Raw genomic sequence first — 22,909 nt, 5'->3', positions numbered from 1 at the left:
TATGGGATGTGTGCATTGCCAACTAAGGCAGCATTTATTGCCCACCCCTAGATGCCCTTGAGAAGGTGATGAGCTGCCTTCTTGAACAGCTGCAGTCCCCGAGGTGTCGGTACACCCACAGTGCTGTTAAGGAGGGAATTCCATGATTTTGACCCAGTGACAATGAAGGAATGGCGATATGTTTCTAAGTCAGGATGATGAGTGAATTGGAGGGGGATTTCCAAGTGGTGATGCTCCCAGGTGTCTGCTGTTCTCGTTCTTCTAGATGGTAGTGGTCGTGGGTCTGGAATGTGCTGCCTTAGGAAATTTAGTGTGTTGTTGCAGTGCATCTTGTAGATAGTACACGCTGCTGCACTGTTCTTTGATGGTGGAGGGATTAGATGCTTGTGGAAAGGGTACCAATCAAGTGGGCTGCCTTGTACTGGATAGTGTCAAGGTACTTGAGTGTTGATGGAGCTGCACTCATCCAGGTGAGTGGCGAGAGTTCCATTACACTCCTGACCTGAGCCTTGTGGACAGGCTTTGGGGAGTTAGGCACCACAGGATTCCTAGCCTTTGACCTTCTCGGGTAGCCATGGTGTTTATATGGCTAGACTAGTTCAGTTTCCTGTCAATGTCAGATCGCATAGGCTTATTAGTTGAGGCCTGATTATGAAAATGATTTGAGTTTTAACCACTTCTAATAAGCATTTGGGCAACTCATCCTAATTGCCTACTGCACAATGAATGTAATCACATATTCTGATCCTTCTGATCTAGACACTTGCCATCCCTTCTCCCTGCAATTTACCTACAACATACTCCCTCTCAGCCTATCCTGGTTCCAAAGCCTAAACCAGCATTTTTCTTTCTCATGATCACAGTAGTGTTTATCAAGTTGAAAAAACACAGTAGTATTGATAGCAGACATCAGAAATGTAGATGCTTTTTTTAAAAAATCACTGGAAACAATAAAAAATGAATGACTTATATGTGAACAGAAATACTTTTAAAAGTTGTTATTACAATAGAGATAACACTGCCATGTGTCACATTGAAGCCCTAAAATGAAAAAATGAACAATGAAATCACGCTCTGAATGATTTCTTCCTCCAAGTATTCACCAAGGAAGTCTTGACCAACATGCCTTCTTCAAACAAAGCAATGCAACTTTAACCAGTTGGTGACTTGCTGGAGATAAATGTCTCAGAGAAGTTAATAGAACTCGAATGAGTCCTCAGGGAAACACAACTTCAGTGTTGCAAGATACTAGGAGCATAGCTCTTGAAGCCGTGACAATTGTGATGCTAGGAGTTCATCTTTTTTCAGATTTATGGGGCATTGCTGGTTTCCTTAATGCATTAGATACAGTTCAAAGAAGGCTAACTGCACAGATATCCAAAATGGATGAGTTGTTCTGTAAAGAACAATTGGACAAGCTAAGCTTGTATCGACCAGAGGTTAGAAAAGTGAAAGGGGACTTGGTTGAAACATTTCAGCATCTAGGGAGATGTTACATTATAAGTGTTTGGAAAATATTTCCTCCTGTGGAAGAATCTAGAACCAGGAATTTCCTTAGTAGTTTTTCTACTTTCAGAAGGTAGTGAGTCTTTGAAATTGTCTACCCCAAGGGTTGTAGAAGCAGAGCCTTTGAATATTTTTTAAGGAGGGAGTAAATAGATACTTGGTTGGGGGCATTAGACTATTGGTGGAGATGTGCATGCAGAACTAAGGTAACCATCAGATCAGCCATTGCTCATTAAATGGCAGAGCAGGCATGAAGGATAAAATGTTCTGCTCCCTATTTTACGCTATATGCTCATGAATTCTAATTAATTTGTGTAAGCAATGATTGTTAAACAATTCAAAATAAAACTGCTATGCAAAATGATGTCAACATTCAGCTTGAAGTTTCAATTTAATAATTTCTGAATCACTGCACACATTTTGAACTTTTGTACTTACTTTATGAGAAAAGTTGTTTCCTCATTTTATCTTGAGCAGTAATCAAAGAACATTTAGTTACAACTAGAAAGCTGGAAGGAAGAGAAGCAGAAGCAGACAGAGAATAAAAATGATAGATGGATTAACATCACGGTTAGAAACAGGGGAGGCAACAACTACAATTCGGAGGGTCAGGGACCGTGATGGATGGAGAGACATGATCGCCCACACCAAGCGGCAAGGCACCTGAACTAGTAATCATATCAATTCCCTTAACAATTGTTCCTTTATTTCTGTTATTTTTTTGGAATTATAAATTGTTCTTTGACCTTCACTAAACTCTTCTTGAAGGACAGTACTTAATGGTGAGGTAGGAAGTCAAAGAAAGCCTTTTACTTCCTTGGGAACAGTGGTCAAGATATTTAGGACTCCTGCATAAAATTCAGTACTTCACTGTGAGTTTCATTATTCACATTTCAAACTATTTTCTAGAAGTTTCTTTTAAAGTTATTAATTTCTAAACTTCTGAGCTTCCTTAAGTAGCATTTTTAAATGCAACAAATGCCTAAAGCTAGTTAATTCTTGTGCATTTGTCCCTCCAAACTAATCCCTTGTGCATTTGTCACTCCCCACTAATTTCCCTCCTAGCTCAAATCCCTGTAATAGACAATAGACAATAGGTGCAGAAGTAGACCATTCAGCCCCTCGAGTCTGCACCGCCATTCTGAGATCATGGCTGATCATTCACTATCAATACCCAGTCCCTGCCTTGTCCCCATATCCTTTGATTCCCCTATCCATCAGATATCTATCCAGCTCCTTCTTGAAAGCATCCAGAGAATTGGCCTCCACCGTCTTCCGAGGCAGTGCATTCCACACCTCCACAACTCTCTGGGAGAAGAAGCTCTTCCTCAACTCTGTTTTAAATAACTGACCTCTTATTCTCAATCCATGCCCTCTGGTACTGGACTCTCCCAACATCTGGAACATATTTCCTGCCTCAATCCTATCAAATCCTTTAATTATCTTAAACGTTTCAATCAGATCCCCTCTCAATCTCCTCAATTCCAGCGTGTACAAGCCCAATCTCTCCAATCTCTCTGCGTAAGACAGCCCTGCCATCCCAGGAATCAACCTAGTGAATCTACGCTGCACTTCCTCAATTGCCAGAATGTCCTTCCTTAAACCTGGAGACCAAAACTGTACACAATATTCCAGGTGTGGTCTCACCAGGGCCCTGTACAAATGCAAAAGAACATCCTTGCTCTTGTATTCAATTCCCCTTGTAACAAAGGCCAACATTCCATTTGCCCTCTTCACTGCCTGTTGCACTTGCTCATTCACCTTCATTGACTGGTGAACTAGGACTCCTAGGTCTCTTTGCATTTCTCCCTTACCTAACTCGACACCGTTCAGACAATACTCTGCCCTCTTGTTCCAGCTTCCAAAGTGGATAACTTCACATTTATTCACATTGAATGACATCTGCCAAGTATCTGCCCACTCACTCAGCCTATCCAAGTCTCCCTGTATTCTCCTAACGTCCTCTTCGCATGTCACACTGCCACCCAGTTTAGTATCGTCAGCAAACTTGCTGATATAGTTTTCAATGCCCTCATCTAAATCATTGACATAAATCGTAAAGAGCTGTGGTCCCAATATAGAGCCCTGTGGTACCCCACTAGTCACCTCCAGCCAGTCTGAGAAACACCCATTCACTGCTACCCTTTGCTTTCTATCTGCCAACCAGTTTTCTATCCATGTTGAAACCCTGCCCCCAATGCCATGAGCTCTGATTTTACTCACCAATCTCCTATGTGGCACCTTATCGAATGCCTTCTGAAAATCTAGGGACACAACATCTACTGGCTTACCCTCGTCTAACATCCTTGTTACACCCTCAAAAAACTCCAACAGATTAGTCAAACATGATTTGCCCTTGGTAAATCCATGCTGGCTTGGCCTAGTCCTATTTCTGCCATCTAGATGTGCCACTATTTCGTCCTTAATAATGGACTCAAGCATCTTCCCCACGACTGACGTTAGGCTAACAGGGCGATAGTTCTCCGTTTTCTCCTTCCCTCCCTTCTTGAAAAGTGGGACAACATTAGCCACTCTCCAATCTTCAGGAACTGATCCTGAATCTAAGGAACTTTGGAAAATGATTACCAATGCATCCGCAATTTCCTGAGCCACCTCTTTTAGAACCCTCGGATGCAGACCATCTGGACCCGGGGATTTATTAGCCTTCAGTCCTACCAGTCTACTCATCACAGTTTCTTTCCTAATGTCAATCTGTCTCAATTCCTCTGATATCTTATGACCCTGGCCCATCCATACATCTGGGAGATTGCTTGTGTCCTCCCTGGTGAAGACAGATCTAAAGTATGCATTAAATTCTGTTGCCATTTCCCTGTTTCCCATAACAATTTCTCCCAATTCATTCTTCAAGGGGCCAACATTGTTCTTAACTATCTTCTTTCTCTTCACATAGCTAAAAAAGCTTTTGCTATCCCCTTTTATATTCCTGGCTAGACTGAGCTCATACCTGATTTTTTCTCTCCGTATTGCTTTTTTAGTTAAGATCTGCTGTTCCTTAAAACTTTCCCAATCATCTGTATCCCCACTCATCTTAGCCCTGTCATACTTCTTTTTCTTTAATGCTATACAATCTCTGACTTCCTTTGTCAACCACTGTGGCCCCTTCCCCCTCTTTGAATCCTTCCTTCTCATTGGAATGAACTGCATTTGCATCTTTTGTATTATGCCCAAGAATATCTGCCACTGCTGATCCACTGTCTTTCCTGCCAGGGCATCCGCCCATTTAACTTTGGCCAGCTCTTCCCTCATGGCTCTGTAGTCTCCTTTATTTAATTGCATCACTGACACCTCTGATCTGCCCTTATCCCTCTCAAATTGTAGATAAAAACTTATCATGTTATGATCACTACTTCCTAATGGCTCCTTTACTTCAAGATCACTTATCAATTCCTGGTCATTACACATCACCAAGTCCAAAATAGCCTCGTTCCTGGTTGGCTCAAGCACAAGCTGTTCCAAAAATACATCCCTTAGACACTCCACAAACTCCCTATCCTGGGGTCCAGCACCTACCTGATTCTCCCAGTCCACCTGCATGTTGAAATCTCCCATAACGACTGCATTACCTTTAGCACATGCCAATGTTAACTCCCTAATCAACTTGTACCCAATATCCACGCTACTGTTTGGGGGCCTGTACACAACACCCATTAGGGTCTTTTTACCCTTACTGTTCCTCAGCTCAATCCACACAGACTCTACTTCCCCTGTTCCCAAGTCACCTCTTGCTAAGGACTGAATCTCATTCCTCACCAACAGGGCCACCCCACCCCCTCTTCCCATATTTCTGTCTCTACGATAGCACGTATACCCTGGTACACTCAATTCCCAGGCCTGATCCCCTTGCAGCCATGTCTCCGTTATCCCAACAATATCGTAGTTCCCCATTTTCATCTGAGCTTCAAGCTCATCTGTCTTATTTCTGACACTACACGCATTCAAGTATAGAATTCTTAGCCCATTCCTCCTCTCTTTGCTTAAAACACTGTCTACTGTACCTAACCCAGCTCCTTGAACTTCCATCGGGCAAATTGCACCCTGAATTTTGATGACCTTCTCAAGATCACCCAAACCTTGTACACATTTAACCCAATGCACCTTCTGACCAACCCTCTGGATCTGGATCCCTGCCTCCTGCACATCTAGTTTAAACCCCCCCCCCCCCGAGCAGCACTGGCAAACACTCCTGCAAGAATGTTAGTACCCCTCCGGTTCAGATGTAGACCATCCCTTCGAAACAGATCCCAATGTCCCTGGAACAAAGACCAATTATCCAAAAACCTGAACCCTTCCTTCTTGCACCATGCTCTCAGCCTCGTATTAATGTGCATAATCATTCTATTCTTCGCCTCACTCGCATGTGGCACAGGTAGCAATCCCGAGATTGTCACCCTGGAGGTCCTGCCTTTCAGCTTCACTCCTAACTCCCTGAACTCTCTAAGCAGGACCCCCTCACTCACCTTACCTACATCATTGGTCCCTACATGGACCACTACATCTGGGTTCATGCCCTCACTCTCAAGAATAGCCTGCACCCGATCTGAGATGTCCCGGACCCTGGCACCAGGGAGGCAACATACCATCCGAGACTCCCAATCTGCCCCACAAAATCTCCTATCTGCCCCCCTAACTATAGAGTCCCCTAAAACTATCGCTCTCTTCTCTTCCCTCCTCCCCTTTCTAGTTGAGGGTTCAACCTCTGTGCCAGAGGCAGGACCACTACAACTCATTCCTGGTAGGTCATCCCCATCAACAGTATCCAGTACGGTATACTTATACGGTAAGAAACAGAAAAACTACACCATCCCATTCGCCTCAGCCCTTCCCTCCATTCAAGGGCCCAAAGAGTCATTTCAGGTGAGGGGTCATCTATTGTATCCAGTGCTTCTGATGTGGCCTCCTGTACATTGGTGAGACCCGATGTACGTTGGAGGACCACTTTGTTGAGCACCTCCACTCCATCTGCCAAAAGCCGAACTTCCTGGTGGCCGAGAATATTTAATATCTATCCCCATTCCCGTCCCGTCATGTTGGTCCATAGCCTCCTCTTTTGCCACAATGAGGCCACTCTCAGGGTGGAGGAGCAACAACTCATATTCCATCTAGATGGTCTCCAACCTGATGGCATTAACATCGATTTCTCCTTCTGGTAACTTTTCCCTCCCCCTGCCCTCTTATTGTAATCCCCACTGTAGCCGCTTACCTCTTCTCCTCATCTACCCATCACCTGCCCCTGATGCCCCTCTTTCACTTTCTCCATGGTCCACTGACCTCTCCTATCTGATTCCATCTTCAGCCCTTCCCTTTCCCACCCATATGGCTTCACCTATCACCTTCTAGCTCATCTCTCCTTTTCTTCCCCCCACCTTTTCATTCTGGCCTCTTCGCCCTCAGCCCAAAATGTCAACTGTTTATTTATTTCCATAGCTGCTGCCTGTCCTGCTGAGCTCCTCCAGCATTTTGTGTGTTGCACTAGTTAACACTTCCCCTGTGCAAAGGCAGTAATTGTAGTTCTGGAGATTTTCAGAAATTTCTACCTTAAATGTAGTCTATCTTTAAGGGCTGTCTTTGTCAGTCACAGTGTTAAGAGGGGGAATTAGATGAGAAGCTAGTCCCTCAAACCAAAGTTGACATCAATCCATTAGTGAGCAGATGGAGGAATTTTAGGGAAGCAACAATAAGACATCTAAAATGGAATTGCTAAGCTATCCTTAACTGTCTTCCTCTTTAAATGTTCAGTGTTTGAGAAAATCAGCCAATAATGGATCTATTATAGCCATGGGGCAAACCAGCATCAGTCATATCCTCCCTGTTGAATACTTATAGGAAGCTGTCATTCAGAAAATGCACATACATCTCCTGCACTACAGCGATTTGGGAAATGGAAATTTGCCCCTACAGAATTCACAAATCACTAGCCGATAATTTGAGATATGGAATAAAATTTGCTCTCAGAGAATTTATGTGAATAAAAGTAAATAAAGCACAATTTTATTTCAGCTTGTGCTTCCTGGAGCATGTGTGGATGATGTGGCTCTGCATTATGAAAAATCACAATATGGACCACTTTCTAGGAATTCAGCCCACTTCATAAAGCAGAATTGCTTGTGCATTTAATGTTGATTCTCACTGTCACACCAATTTTATCTTTATGATTATAGTGCCATACAGCATATGCAAATGTTGAGCAAAACAACAGACAAGTTCAGCAGCTCTTTCCAACATGTGTTTTCTCAATGAAAAGCTCATTTTTGTGTCATTATCCAACCACTAGAATTAAACAATAGAATTAGAAGAATTAATGTCTCCTATAGTTCCCTTCAGGGTGTTATACATCTCTACACAACCTGTTCTTTCTTACTGTAATACCATCCTGTGTACATTCAGCATAACACACAAAATTAAATGCAGGAAGTCTACATATTAGACATGCTGCCTAATTCCAGTGTGATGTGCTACATCCAGTCAGTATTTGCCCATTTAAAGACCAGCAACCTCGTGTAGGACACGACCTGGACAATGGCAACATTTTTTAATGCTGCAGCTTTCCTATGCTGGTGACTAATGTATTGGTGTACCTTTACTACTCCACACAGGAGGAAAATTGTGTTCCAGCAGTAGACTCCGTCCCCTGCTCAGTTATGAGCAGCCTGGGATTTAGGACTGATCGGCTACCAAGACAGAATTCCTTTCTCCCTTATAAAGAAGTCCAGGTTTAGCGATCTTCGTGAAACCACCAAGTAACTGTCTTCTAATAAATTATCTAAAATAACTGGGCCCAGACACATGCACTCTTATGATTCAAACATGTTTTTATTTTACCTGTGCACAATGAGAACAGCATGGCCCATGTCACCCACACTGTTCTAAAGCCACAGCTGGCTTATCAGTTTTGAATATTGACCATTTGGTAAATAGTACTGCTTATGTTTGAATTCCTTACTTGCAAGATCAATCACCATTCACGATAGAGATGTTAAAAGTCAATTAGAACTTCTAGCTAACAGCTGATATTTTGAAGCAATTGATCCTTAATTGTTGGGTGTGTTTCACATCCTTCTGTTATTTGCTTTGTTTGTCTCTGGCACCAACTGTTGTGTAAAGGGAAGCAGTGGTTTCGGAAGATCTTTCTAGAAAAGTCTCACTTAAGAGGCCTCACTCCTGAGGCTTGAGTACACAAAACCAGTCACCCTGGCCTTACCTGTCTTCAACGGGCATTACTGGCTCCTGTGCTCTCACTTCAAAGGTCGCCCTTGTCCGGGTTTGACTACACACCACCACAGTAATTCTCACCTGGATACTGTCTTTTGTCCTTGCCTTACTGTTACTTCCACACTAGTTCTCACCTTCAGTAGCGCACCACAGAAAAATCTTGTCAGTTCTAAACGTGCAAAGATGGACAAAAAAAAATGTTGCTGTGGTAAAATTTAGTCCAATACATTTTCCTAATAGTGTTAATGCTGGTTATTTCTTAGTATTGTAAACATACTGTTACGAACCCCGTAACTGGGTCACTTACCAGCAAAGACAGAGAGGTGCATTGAAGTCTGATGGTACTATTTTTAACAGCATTTATCAAAAAAGGGGCACAAAAATAAGATCAATGCAAACATACAGATAATATACGTCGTCAATACTAAATCTAAAAGCACGGGTATAATAATAAGAAGAAATAGCTCTATCATTGTCTAGGGGATAATGTATTGTCCCATGGAAATATAAGAGTCACTGTTAGTTTGTTCAAGCTGCAGCGTTTTGGGTTTGAGAGAGAGACGGGTTAAACTTGCCCAGTTCTTAGATGATGCCAATCCTTCGAGTCTTTTGGGAGTTGGTTTCCCCGTTGTTAGCTAAAAGCCGTTTTTCCGTGGTAAGGGCACCGGTTTCCGGGGCAAAACGGAACCGAATACACGTGGCCTCCCACCGGCTTCCGCTATCACGGGATCGCTAGCGTTTCTTCTGGTGCGTCTGAGGGGCTGTTCTCACAGACCCTCTTTTATCCTGACTCACAGGGTCTCAGATGTCAATCAGGTTGGGGGTCATGCAATCCCTCCCTCAACCAGCCCACTTTGCCTGAGGGCTTCCACGTAGCACAGTATTGCAATACACAAGTTGGTCTTCAAGAGACAATGGCCGTGTCCCGTAGCTTTATATCGCCCGGGGAGCGAGACATTCCGCACGTCTCTCTCTCATTTCCTGGGTCTCCTGACCCAAATCAATAGTGATCTTGCAATTCTCACAAAGGAGGGGGCTACCCCGCACCCTTCGGCCCCTCAGAGCTGTGGTACAGGCATAACAATACAAATGTAGCAATCACTAAAAAATAGTTTAACTAGTTTAATCAGTCTTAGAATAGTGAGATAATAACTTTGAAATGGTTATTGATTGATGTAAACTACAAGAAAAATTACAACGTCACCTTTGCTATATAGATATAAATTACAGGATTTTTATTATCTTAGTTACAATTTTCCAACAGCAAGCCACAATAAATATATTTATGCCAAACAAGAACTGATGTGACCTAGTAATAGATATTCACTGTCCATGTCCAGGGGGCCTTTTTGCCAAGCTCAGCTTTCTAATATAGCAGCTGTGGGCTTCTAGAGATCTAAGAGTTGTTTTGAGTAAGTTAAACTTCCAGCCAATATTCTTTTCTCAGCTTCTTGTCATTAATAGGATCCGGTCTTCGGTTCTTAATGTAACCTATAAGCAATAATGAGTCTGAAGTTAAAAGGACAGCTTTACAAACAAACAGTACTGTCTATAGAGCAGAGGATGCTGGCCTCCAGCACCTGAGCTGACTACCCAATCGGTTTATTTATTGATTGATTGACTGATTGAAAAACAGCGTTGAATAAGCCCTTCCGGCCTTTCGAGCTGTGCCGCCCAGCAACCCCTGATTTAACTCTAGACTAATCACAGGACAATTTACAATGACTAAATAACCTACAATGCAGTATGTCTTTGGACTGGGGGAGAAAACCACAGCACCCAGAGGAAACCTACCGGATCACTGGGAGAACATACAAACTCCTTACAAGCAATGCCAGGAATTGAACCCAGGTTACTGGTACTATAAAACGTCATGCTAACCACTACACTACCATGTGCAGTGTAAGACAATGGTGTTATGCACACTGGGCTTGTATCAAATCAGACAATGCTGGCTAAGTTATTTAATTAAAGGAAGCTTGCAAACCAAATTGATACTATCACATAGCATATCAAATAGCTGATCTACTAATGGAAGATTTGTATACTCAGAGAGTCAGCCCTCACAGCATTAATTGTGTGTATCTTGGAACTCTGTATCCAGAAGCTTTTAGACCACTTACGTTGAAAAGGTATCTGAAGTAATATCACGTGTGAAGACACCCAAGTGCAAAAAAAAATAGTAAAAGAGCAGTTAGGCTTTTTAGAAATGGTTAAGAAACAACAAAAGCAATGACAGAAAGACAAGGTGAACTAGAATCCATTCCTCTGCCTGTGTTTTCTGCAGTGGACAACTTGTTCATCTGCACACCAGTTCGTATGCCTTTTTAGCTTATAGGAATTGTACCTGTGGTTTGGAAAACCTTTGTGTTTTAGAAACTGATTGTCATTTCTAATCTTAGAAATCCGCTGTGCTTTTTAAGTGCACAATGAGTTCTGTCTGAATTTAAATGTGTATCACTAAAATTAACTTTGTTTGCTGGAAGTGTCTCCTCCTTGGTACGGAGGGGAAGGGGACTCACCACTCATTGTGGATATTGATAACTAAATTCGCCATGGAGGATAAATGGAAGTGATTTAGTCTTTGAAGAGTAGGTAACTACAATATAATCTCCTTTTATAGTGAGGGTACCCATAGCTATCTATATCCATTTGAGCTTCAGATCTTCATTTGAGTTTAAAAGTCAGCAAACCCAATACAATCACAACCTGAGAGCACTGGAACAGTGTTTCCATTGCTTACAAAACTTGGCATATAAATAGAACATAGGAAATTATTTATTGGGCAGTTTTGGCGCCCTTAGAAAACAAATTAAAAATAGTGATAGGTTTTTAAGAAATGAGAAAGATCATTTTGGAAGATTTGCATTTGGATTTTTATCTCAATAATTGTTAATACTGTTATGCCAATTCCACCACTGTAGATATAACTAATAAGTTTGGAGGTATAAACTAACTTTGGGACTTATTTAGTCACCCAATGAGATTAAAGGTCAGATTAATTTATTTGTTGTAACTAATTGCTGTTGAGGATGTTATAAAGATTGTGACTATTATGTTCCTTACTTAAAAAGCAAGAGAGACCATATCAGTTGTTACATTTTGAATAAAACTGATAGCTTATGTCACAAATAATACTTTTTAATAAGTTTAACAACTTAATATATTGTCATTATGAAACTTATCATATGCGTACTCTTTGATTTACAAATAGAAAATGATTTGGTAAGAACATTTTCATAAATCAAAAGGAGCGGGTGAAATGCGCCGTAGGTTTTCCGGTACAGCATCTAGAAGGTCAAGCAAGAAGTAAGTTCCTTAATCAAGGACGTGTAACCAGATTATCTCTAAATTGGAAAAAAAAGATCTGTTTCATCTTCCTTCTTTGAGGAAGTGTCAGCTGCAGCTGGGCCTCCTTTATGAGTACTCTGGGATGAGCCATGAAGACTATAAATTATATCTACCTTCTTTATCTCCTTGAAACATTATTTTTATTACTCTATTATGCCACAATCTAATGTGCTCGATTCCATGAATTTTAATAAATTCAAATTTCTAAAGGCTTTTGCACTATTTTTATGACATTAAATAAAGGACAAAGGCATCATTTTTCAGATGCTAAATATCTGAAATAAATGCAAAAAACAGCTTGAAAGGTTAGATTTTATCTATCAAGATGCAAGCAATGGAATCACCTGTTCAAACCAATGATCTTTTGTTAAACTCGCATATTTAGCTCCAAACAAAATGCACAAATGTATTTAACATTCCTGTTCAAATTTTCTTGACTTTGTTTAACTGAAGCCTTATTCAGTTCATTCCTTGTTTGTAATTCCATCTTTGTGTTTGTTCTCCTCAAGCTTGTTTCAGTCTCTCAGCTGAAATTGAACAATTTCATTCACACAAATACTAAAATATGCATGTCTTACATACATTTAAGTAGCTTTTAACTGCCTACAATTTAATGTCGACTCTAGCTATGTGATGCCTTGTGGATGTGATGATTCATTCTCTGTAACCTGTAACAAAATCCAAATGGCTGAGATGATTTATCTTGAGTATAAATCCAACCTTTCTCAACTCAGTCCTAGAACTTGGTTTGTCTGTCTATATTTAGATCATACTTTTAATGACATTCGGAGCTAAATCTGGGATAGCCCAAACTAAGCATAAGTGAGCAAGTTATTAATGACTAAACCTCAATAGACTGCAACCAAACTATCTGCTGAATGAACTCAGCAGGTCAAGCAGTTGAGGGAAGATGAGAAGAACATCCAGAAGGATCATACACTCAGCCCTTCTGGTTCTAAGCGATTGCCACTGTTTCATCTTGTTAAATTTTAAATACAAACAGCCCTTCCTTTGACTGGTTTTATATGGGAACTTTATTTGAAGTTAACCCAATGGAATTAAAATCACCTGTGATTATATCTGCCGTTTTGTGGTTTAATGATCTTCTCATAAACTAGTTTCATTTTCTGAACCAGGAGATTATTACCGGTAGGAAAAGTGTAAGGCTAATTATTCTTGCTATTTATTCCATCAGTAGTCCATAACACCGATACAAATCAAGTGTGTCATATTCTTGGCTAATATTCACATTGCCTGAAGACAGCTTTTACATGTTTTTCTAGAAAGGTATCTAAGTCTTTGCAGACCATTGTTTCTGATTCAGAAGAATATTTACACATCACGATCACTGGAGAAATATTTTATCACTTAAACTAATACTTAAGAAAACTTCATTCTCCTAAATTGATCTGAAAATAACAAATAAATTAGTTGTGGTTAATGATTTTACATTGTTTTAATTGGGAATAATTTAAATGCTAATTACAGTGCTTAAAATTAATTTCACAAAACTTGCTGTGAGGAGCATTTCAGGTAATTTCAAAACAATACTCAAAGTACCTGTAAAACTTGACTTAAAGGAGCAATAAATAACCACATCTGCTATTAGTTTTGCACAATTTTCTGACTAATGTTCCAAGAAGTATGCCATTTTCCTTAATAAGTTAATGCAAATTATATCGAATTTTATGGTTGGATAATAAACTTTTAAGTTGTTCCTTACATATTAAATAGACCCTTCATTTTGGTTTAAAAAAGGATGAAGCTAGGTATGACAAAGAAGATTCAGCATTTGATTATTTAAAGTTCATTTCACCTATCTAACTTCTATTCATTTCTTGTTCTTATCCTTCAGAGGGGATCAAAGCTAGAGCTGAAGGAAAAGATGCGAATCATTCAACTCTGAAAGGTAACCTGAAGTAAATGTAAACTCTGTGCATTAGAAATGCTTCAGTGTACATTTTCACAAATGTAGGTGAGAAGAATTCATCAGTTGATTGTGCGGATGGGCCAGGCTCCAACATTCTTCAGTGTGTAGCATGTAAAGCGTTACGTGGTAGAAATGCAATCCCACTCAAAGGCCTTTATTATACAATTTCTAACCAAGGAAAGCTGGAGTTTCAGCAATCAGTTCTTCAGCATTTTTTGCATACATGGAGTACTCTAGCTGAGGACAGCTTTAGAAAGCTCACTTCTTTGATCTTGTATTCTGTGTTAAAAAAGAATAGTACCCTTTTATCATCAAATAATTCACATGGTGTGCTACCTTTGTTACAAACCCCGTAACTGGGTTACTTACCAGCAAAGATAGAGACACCCGTTGGAGTCTGGTGATACTATTTTTAACAGTATTTATTAGTAAAAATACACAAAAATAATATCAATGCAAATATACAGATAATATACGTTGTTAATACTAAACCTAAAAGTGAGGGTATAATAATAATCAATAAGAAATAAGCTCTATCGTTGTCTAGGGGATAATGAATTGTCCGATGGAAATACAAAGTTCGCTGCAGTTCACATAGGCTGCCGTCGTTTGTTTGTCGCTGTGTTGCAATAGTTGGGGAGAGAGAGAAAAAGAGAAAAACTTGCCGATTTTCCTTTATGATTTTGATCCGTCAGGTGTCTCATTGCTGTGGCCATTCAAGTGTGACCTCTCCTTTAGTTAAACCGTTCTTCTGTGATGAGCCCACCACCCAGGCAAGGGAGGACACACACGAGCTCCCACCGGCTTTCGCTATAAAACGCTGTCACTGGATTTCTAGTGTTTCTCCTGGTGTGTCTAAAGGGGTGTTCCTCACTCACGGGGTCTCAGATGTCAATCAGGTTGGGATGATGCGATCCCTCAACCAGACCACTCTGGTTGTCCCCTGAGGGGTTTCAATGAATAGTACAGTACTCAATACACAATTCCTTCTCCAAGAGACGATGGCAGTAATCAGTGGTTCCGTTCCGCTTATGTCAGGAGACATTCCACCTGGTTGTGTATTCTGTGTCTCTCTCTCTCATCTCCTGGGTCTCATACCCAAAATAATAGCAATCTTGCGATTCACAAAAAGGAGGGGGTGACTTTGTACCCTTCGGCCCCTCAGAGTTGTGGCACATTCGTAACACCCCCATCCTTCTATGGATTTTTACCACAGGTAAAAATTAACTAATACAGAGTCTTACAGGATTTCAGAATCTAACACAATACAAAAAGAGTTTTTTCTCCCACTACAGAGTAATACAGTTATACATTCAATTCAGCATCTAAACAGTTAGTGATTACATTGTCACTTCCTTTAATATCTTAATATCTTGTACCTTAATCAATTCTTGTAGCATCAGACTCCAATTTAATAACCACCTATTCTTATTCCTTTTTTTCAGCAAAACAGAACTAAAGAGTTGTGATCTTAGCTTACGTGTATATTACAAAAGTTCATGCAAATACTAATCTTTATTTTACTTTCAAACTTAACAGTCAATCTTCCATGGTGTTGCCTTTATTACTTATATGCTTTGTCGAAATCCCTTAAAACCGGATCCTGTTATTTAAAGTGGCATCCCATCAACCCTCGCCCCTTTTCCAGTTAACTCTCACGTGGTTAGCTTGCTCACCAGAGTGGAATAGGCTTTTGCATGCTCCTTTCAAAGGAGTTATTTTATCAACAATGTTTTCCAAACGTAGCCCATTTCCTGAATTTCCACACAATTCTTTATTTTTAAGCAAGTTGTAGTTTTATCTTCAGGATCCTTCATTCTATTGGTTTTCAGTTTAATATCTGCAAGCGATCCCTCTTTGTCCAAACAACATTTCAAATTCTGCCTCTTCACAGCACACCCTTGAATAACATTAGCGAGTGTGGCACCTTTACATTCCAAATCAAACTGTAATTGATTCGCAGGCACCGTGTTAACAAGCTATTGTCCCTTCAGCCTGGTTACTGCTTCTGACACCAATCCAGACTTTAAATTTTCTTCATTCAATTTAGGAACTACACTTTTCCCTTTCCCTTCAATAATAATATCCACATCACCACCTTTTATCTCCTCACTAACTTTTAACACACCTCCGAACACGAACAACTGGGAATTCTCACTTCCCACCAGTATCAAGGTTAACCCTTTCTTCACTGAACCAAGTCCATCTGACCCACAAGGACTGCATTCCTTTTTAACTGAATCAAATACCTCAGACTTTTCCTGAGTTTCATTACTAGATTCAGTACCACATGCATCCACATCTTGAACACACTCAAATGGGACATCTGCCTCTTCCAGGCTTTCAATACCCATCCCCTTTTCAAATTCTAAGTTCCCCTGATCCTCCCAGTTACTCTCTGGGCAACTCCCTTCTGGAGTAAACTCAACCCTGCGGGCTGAAACACCTCATCTGCTAACCCAGCAGACTCCTTCAAGGTAATGGCATCCTTTTCATCTAGGACTGCCCTCATTTCATTATCGGGAACACCTTTAAAATTTTCAACTTCTTCAAACAGTTCCGTCAAGCCAGACAGATTATCCATGTCCAACCCTGGACCTTCTAACAGCCTTATCTGTTTCTCATTTTTACTCCGTGCCTCTAAAAATTTCTTCTGGCTAAGGATAGGTCTACCTCCTCTCCCTTACTCTCTTTCACCTCCTTATTCTCCGTTTTACCACCCTCTAATCCCTGTTGGTACAGGGTCGGTAAAAACGTCTCAGCCAAATTGATACTGGCCTGAATTAAACTGGTCTCTTTCTCAGCTGCCTTTCTCGACATGCTGCGAGTGATCGCGCATGCGGGATAGATCTTGGAATCTAGGGGTGGGTCCTGAACACTTACGGGCTGGCTCGTCAGCTCCATGGCTGACCAAACTTCACCACCAGCTAAATCGTTACACAGAAGGATGTCTACGTCAGTTCTCTGAAATTCTGATTGCACCCCTATTTCAACTGGTCCAGATACCAGCTCATAATTTATAATGATCCTATGCAAAGGCACAGCTTCTGTCCCTTTTCCTATGCCTCTCAAAGCTACCTCTCCAGTCTTGGGACCAAAATCTAGTACCTTACTGCGAATCAATGACTGCTCAGCTCCAGTGTCTCTCCAGATCCGCACTGGAACTGGTGTTTCTCCCTCTTTCACAGACACGGTCCCTTCTGAAATAAATTTCTCACGCCCCTCTCGTATTCTATCTACCTGGGGCTTTCTCGTCGATTTACTGATCAATACAATACATCCTGTAGGGACTGCTGCTTTCCCTTTTCCTGTCTCCTTCCTCGGAGCAAAGCACTTAGATGCAATATGACCCACAATTAACACAGGTCAAGCCAGGACCCCTCCTGCCGTCTTGCCTTTCTTCCTCCTTACTTTTACCACTAGCTCCTGGCTGAATCTCTGCCTCAGCCGGTGGGCTTTCTCTACTGTTCCCACAGTCTTTCTGGTAACTCTTATTCGAGGAAAACTTTGTCTTGTGGGTTAGGGCATATTCATCTGCGAACCTAGCAAATTCGGATATGGACTTACTCAGCTTCTTGTTCAAATACATCCGGATATCATCCGAAACACAACCTTTAAATTCCTCAATCAGAATTAACTTCCTTAAATGCCGAAAATCCTCTTCCACTATTTCTGCTGCACACCAATGATCCAAGAGCACACCCTTCTCATAGGCAAACTCTGCATACATCTGATTCCACCCTTTCTTTAAATTTCTGAACTTATGTCTATAGGCCTCAGGTACCAATTCGTAGGCCCAAAGACTGGCCTGTTTTACTCCCTCGTAATTCTCATACTCCTCCTCCTCCACAGACAACGCCGCATATGCTCGTTGTGCCTTCCCTTTTAACACACTTTGTAACAACACCACCCACTGATCTCTGGGCCACTTCTGACTCACTGCCACCTTTTCAAAATGCAAGAAGTAACTATCAACATCCGTCTCCTCGAACGGAGGTACTAACCTAAACTCCCTACTAACATTAAACCGCTCCTCTCAGTCTGGCCCTTGAGCTTCTTCGCTCTTTCCTTAACGTCTCCATGTCCCGCTCATGTTGCCTCTGTTTCTCCTTCTCATGCTCCCTCTGCTTTTCAGCTCTTTCCTTCTCCTTTTCAGCTGCTTCCAGCTGTTTTAACCTAATTTCATGTTCCAACCTTAATTTTTCCAACTCTAACTGAGCCGTCCCACTAGCTGGTACCTTTTCAGGGATATTTTCCAATACCTCAGCCAAAAACACATTCTTCACAATATAATACTGAGTTATGGCCCTCCGCACCTCCCGCTTTTTCATCGACAACCTCACCTCTGTGAGATTTAGTCCTTTCGCAATATTTATCAAGTCCGACTTTGTGGCAGCCTCTAGCGCCTCCGGAGTTGGGTTTTTTATAAATTCGTCTATGTCCATCTTTGCTAGTTTCCCGTCTGGTTACCCGCGCAACCAGATCCAAGTTTTGACTTAAAAGCCCGATTTACTGGCCCTCCAATTTAGTATCAAATCCCGGACAAGCCCCCACGTTGTTATGAACCCCGTAACTGGGTTACTTACCAGCAAAGATAGAGATGTCCGTTGGAGTCTGGTGATACTATTTTAACAGTATTTATTAGTAAAAATACACAAAAATAATATCAATGCAAATATACAGATAATATACGTTGTTAATACTAAACCTAAAAGTGTGGGTATAATAATAATCAATAAGAAATAAGCTCTATCGTTGTCTAGGGGATAATGAATTGTCCGATGGAAATACAAAGTTTGCTGCAGTTCACACAGGCTGCCGTCGTTCGTTTGTCACTGTGTTGCAATAGTTGGGGAGAGAGAGAGAGAAAAAGAGAAAAACTTACTGACTTTCCTTTATGATTTCGATCTGTCAGGTGTTTCGTTGCTGTGGCCATTCAAGTATGACCTCTCCTTTAGTTAAACTGTTCTTCTGTGATGAGCCCACCACCCAGGCAAGGGAGGACACACACGAGCTCCCACCAGCTTTCGCTATAAAACGCTGTCACTGGATTTCTAGCGTTTCTCCTGGTGTGTCTAAAGGTGTGTTCCCCAGACCCCTCTTTTATCCTTACTCACGGGGTCTCAGATGTCAATCAGGTTGGGATGATGCGATCCCTCAACCAGACCACTCTGGTTGTCCCCTGAGGGGTTTCAATGAATAGTACAGTACTCAATACACAATTCCTTCTCCAAGAGACAATGGCAGTAATCAGTGGTTCCGTTCCGCTTATGTCAGGAGACATTCCACCTGGTTGTGTATTCTGTGTCTCTCTCTCATTTCCTGGGTCTCAGACCCGAAATAATAGCGATCTTGCGATTCTCAAAAAGGAGGGGGCGACTTTGTACCCTTCTGCCCCTCAGAGTTGCTCCACGTTCGTAACACCTTCTAGTTACTTAAGTTCCTACTTATTTATCATTTTCCTTGCCTTCAACAAGTACATTGCTTCACACTCTCCATATTAAATTCCATTTGCTTTTTCTTAGCTCTATGTTCATTGGTGATTTCCTGCCTTTACAGCTTATTGTCAGCCTCATGGCCAATTTTGGTATTATCAGCAAACTTCTTAATTATGCCCCCCATATTCAGTCGAAACCATTGCATATATCATTGAAAGCAAGGAACTTGATACAGAGCCCTGCAAGATCTTACAGCAAACATTTTTCCAAGCACTACAGCACCCACCACTGATTACCCTTTGTACTTGCATTTTCGTCTTTTTCAACTTAATTTTAAGTTTCATTTCTAATCAGCATACCTCCTTAAAATCATAAGGCATAGGAGCAGAATTAGGCCATTCAGCCCATCAAGTCTGTTCCATCATTCCATCATGGCTGATTCTGGATCCCATTCAACCGTATACACCTGCCTTCTCATCATATCCTTTGATGCTCTGGCTGATCAAGAAACTATCAACTTCCACCTTAAATATACCCATGAACGTGGCCTCCATCACAGTCTCTGTGGTAGAGCGTTCCATAGATTCACTCTTCTGGCTAAAAATATTCCTCCTTACCTCTGTTCTAAAAGGTCATCCCTCAATTTTGAGGCTGTGCCCTCTAGTTCTGGATACCCCCACCATAGAAAACATTCTCTCCACGTTCACCCAAACTAGTCCTTTCAACATACAGTGGGTTTCAGTGAGATTCCATGCCCCCCTCCGACATTCTTCTAAACTCCAGTGGGTACAGGCCCAAAGCTACCAAACACTCCTCATATGTTAACCCTTTCATTTCCAGAATAATTCTCGTGAACTTCCTCTAGACTCTCTTCAATGACAACACATCCTTTCTCAGTACAGGGACCAAAGCTGTTGACAGTACTCTAACTGCGGCCTGTGTCTTATAAAGACTCAGCTTTATCTCCTTGCTTTTATATTCTATTCCCCTTGAAATAAATGCCAACATTGCATTTGCCTTCTTTACCACAGACTCAACCTTCCGGGAGTCTTACACGAAGACTCCTAAATCCCTCTGCACTTCTGATGGAACCTTCTCCCCATTTAGATAACAGTCCACACTACTGTTCCTTTTTCCAAAATGCTTCATTATGCATTTCCCAACACTGTATTCCATCTGCCACTTTTTTGCCCATTCTGCCAATCTGTCTTACGTCCTACTGCAATTGTATTGCTTCCTCAGCACTACCTGCTCCTCCACCTATCTTCGTATCATCCACAAACTTTGCCAGGAAGCCATCAATTCCATTATCCAAATCACTGACAAACAATGTGAAAAGTAGTGGTCCCAATCCTGACCTGAGGAACACCACTAGCGGTCACAGGCCGCCAACTAGAAAAGGCCTCGCTGCCTCCCGGCTATCAGCCATTCCTCTATCCATGCCAGTATCTTTCCTATAATGCCTTGGGAATTTATCTTGTTCAGCAGCCTCATGTGCGGCACCTTATCAATCACCTTCTGAAAATCCAAGTAAATGACATCCACTGCCTCTCCTTTGTCCACCTACTTCCTCGAAAAACTCTAACAGATTTGTCAAGTAAGATTTTCTTTTACCAAAACCATGCTGACTTTATTTTATCATTAGTCTCCAAGTACCCTGAAGCCTCAAACTTAATAATAAACTCCAGCACTTTCCCAATCACTGAGGTTAGGCTAACAGGCATATAATTTCCTTTATTTTGCCTTCTTCCCTTCTTAAAGAGTGGATTGACATTTACAATCTTCCAAGACCATACCAGAATCAAGTGATTCTTGAAAGATCATGACCAATGCATCCGTTATCTCTTCAGCAACCTCTCTCAGGTCTCTAGGATGTAGTCCATTTGGTCCAGGTGACTTATCCACCTCAAGACCTTTGAGTTTGCCTCACACATTTTCCTTAGTAATAGCAATGGCACTCACTCCTGCTCTCTGACACATCTCTGTATCTTCCACAGTGAAGACTGATGTAAAGTACCCATTAAGTTCATCTGCCATTTCTCTGTACCCCATTATTAGCTCACCAGTATCATTTTCCAGTGGTCCAATATCAACTTCCACCTCTCTTTTACTCTTTATATAACTGAAAAAACTTTTAGCATCTGTTTTATATCAGTGGCTAGCTTGCCTTCATATTTCATCTTTTCCCCACTTACAGCTTTTTCCATAGCTTTTTGTTGAAGTTTAAAAGCTCTCCAATCATCCAACTTCCCACTTACTTTTGCCTTTTCCTTGGCTTTTATTCAATCCTTAACTTCCCTTGTCAATCACGGTTACATACTCATGCCATTTGAGAGTTCTTCTGTGGAACATATCTATCCTGCACCTTGTGAACTATTCCCGTGAACATCAGCAATCTCTGCTCTGCAATCATCCTCGCCAGTATCCTCCTCCAATCCACCGGGGCAAGCTCCTCTCTCATGCCTCTGTAATTCCCCTTACTCCATTACAATACTGATACATGTGACTTATGCTTCTTCCTCTGAAATTGCAGTATGAATTCGATCATATTATGATCACTGCCTCCTAAGGCCCTACCACATAGGACCTTATCTACAGACCTTGTTGAAATCTGCATGAGCTACCTATTACCTTTTTAAAATTAAATCATTTTCAGTTTGACTTAATATTTACATAGCAAATAGTGGTCACATGATCCATGGTCATTAACCTGTGTCTTTTTAATGAGTAATCTGACTAAATATTTTTCCAGCAATTTTCTCACATGCTGTGTTGCCTTCTCACTTTTTAAAACAGTAGTATTGTGTTCCTTTTCCTCCAATAACATGCCTCAAGCAAGAAAGGAGTGGACAGTCATAAAGCCTCTGCTACTTGCTTGCTTCTGTATTGTTTATACTTAACCCTTGGAATACATTTAATCCCCCCCGGACTTATTGATCGTTCTACTTTTAGATGCCACATCTAATATTTCACATACTTAATCATTATTACGAATTTGATATCATATCCAGTTTACACACAACAAAGCTTCAAAAATAACAGTGGGATAATCAACTAATTAATCAATTGGAGATCTCGGCTGAGGGATAATCTTGACGAGGAGCTCACTGTTTGCTAAGGCAAGCAGTTGGGATCATATGTTCTTTCTCAGCCAAAGTATGGCACATCCACTAAAGCAGCATTATTGCAAAATTATCATAGGGTATCATTCTAGGTTATGTGTTTATTTCCTCAGAGTGGAGTTTGAGCTCTCAATCTTCTGGCTTAGTTAAAAGCTTTGGCAGTGAATTAATCTTCTCATTCAGTGTTCCTACAGTTATAGTCCTAATTTTGGACAGAATGTAAAATAAAAATCCAGCATATATTAAATGAAATATTTAAATGCAGACCCTCCCTAGGTTATGAATGCCTAATTCTTGGACAGCCCATCCTTACGAATAATCATTTGGGAGAC

At 41.1% G+C, this 22,909-nt stretch overlaps 1 protein-coding gene across 3 annotated transcripts in view; it reads left to right on the top strand.

The window, feature by feature from the left end:
• Positions 1-22,909, top strand: part of LOC132405510 (testican-1-like) — a 486,455-nt gene that overhangs the window by 425,419 nt on the left and 38,127 nt on the right. For 2 of the 3 annotated variants that reach the window (XM_059990379.1, XM_059990380.1), the window contains exon 7: positions 13,943-13,996. The exons of the other annotated variant lie outside the window; for it this stretch is intronic. In XM_059990379.1, the coding sequence (XP_059846362.1) occupies positions 13,943-13,996 (54 nt within the window). The remainder of the gene's footprint in view (positions 1-13,942; positions 13,997-22,909) is intronic. 3 annotated transcript variants of the gene reach the window in all.

Source organism: Hypanus sabinus, chromosome 15 (genome assembly GCF_030144855.1).
Source record: "Hypanus sabinus isolate sHypSab1 chromosome 15, sHypSab1.hap1, whole genome shotgun sequence".
Taxonomy (NCBI): Eukaryota; Metazoa; Chordata; class Chondrichthyes; order Myliobatiformes; family Dasyatidae; genus Hypanus; species Hypanus sabinus.
The sequence above is the reverse complement of the archived record's forward strand: the minus strand, read 5'-3'. Positions and strand labels throughout refer to the sequence as shown.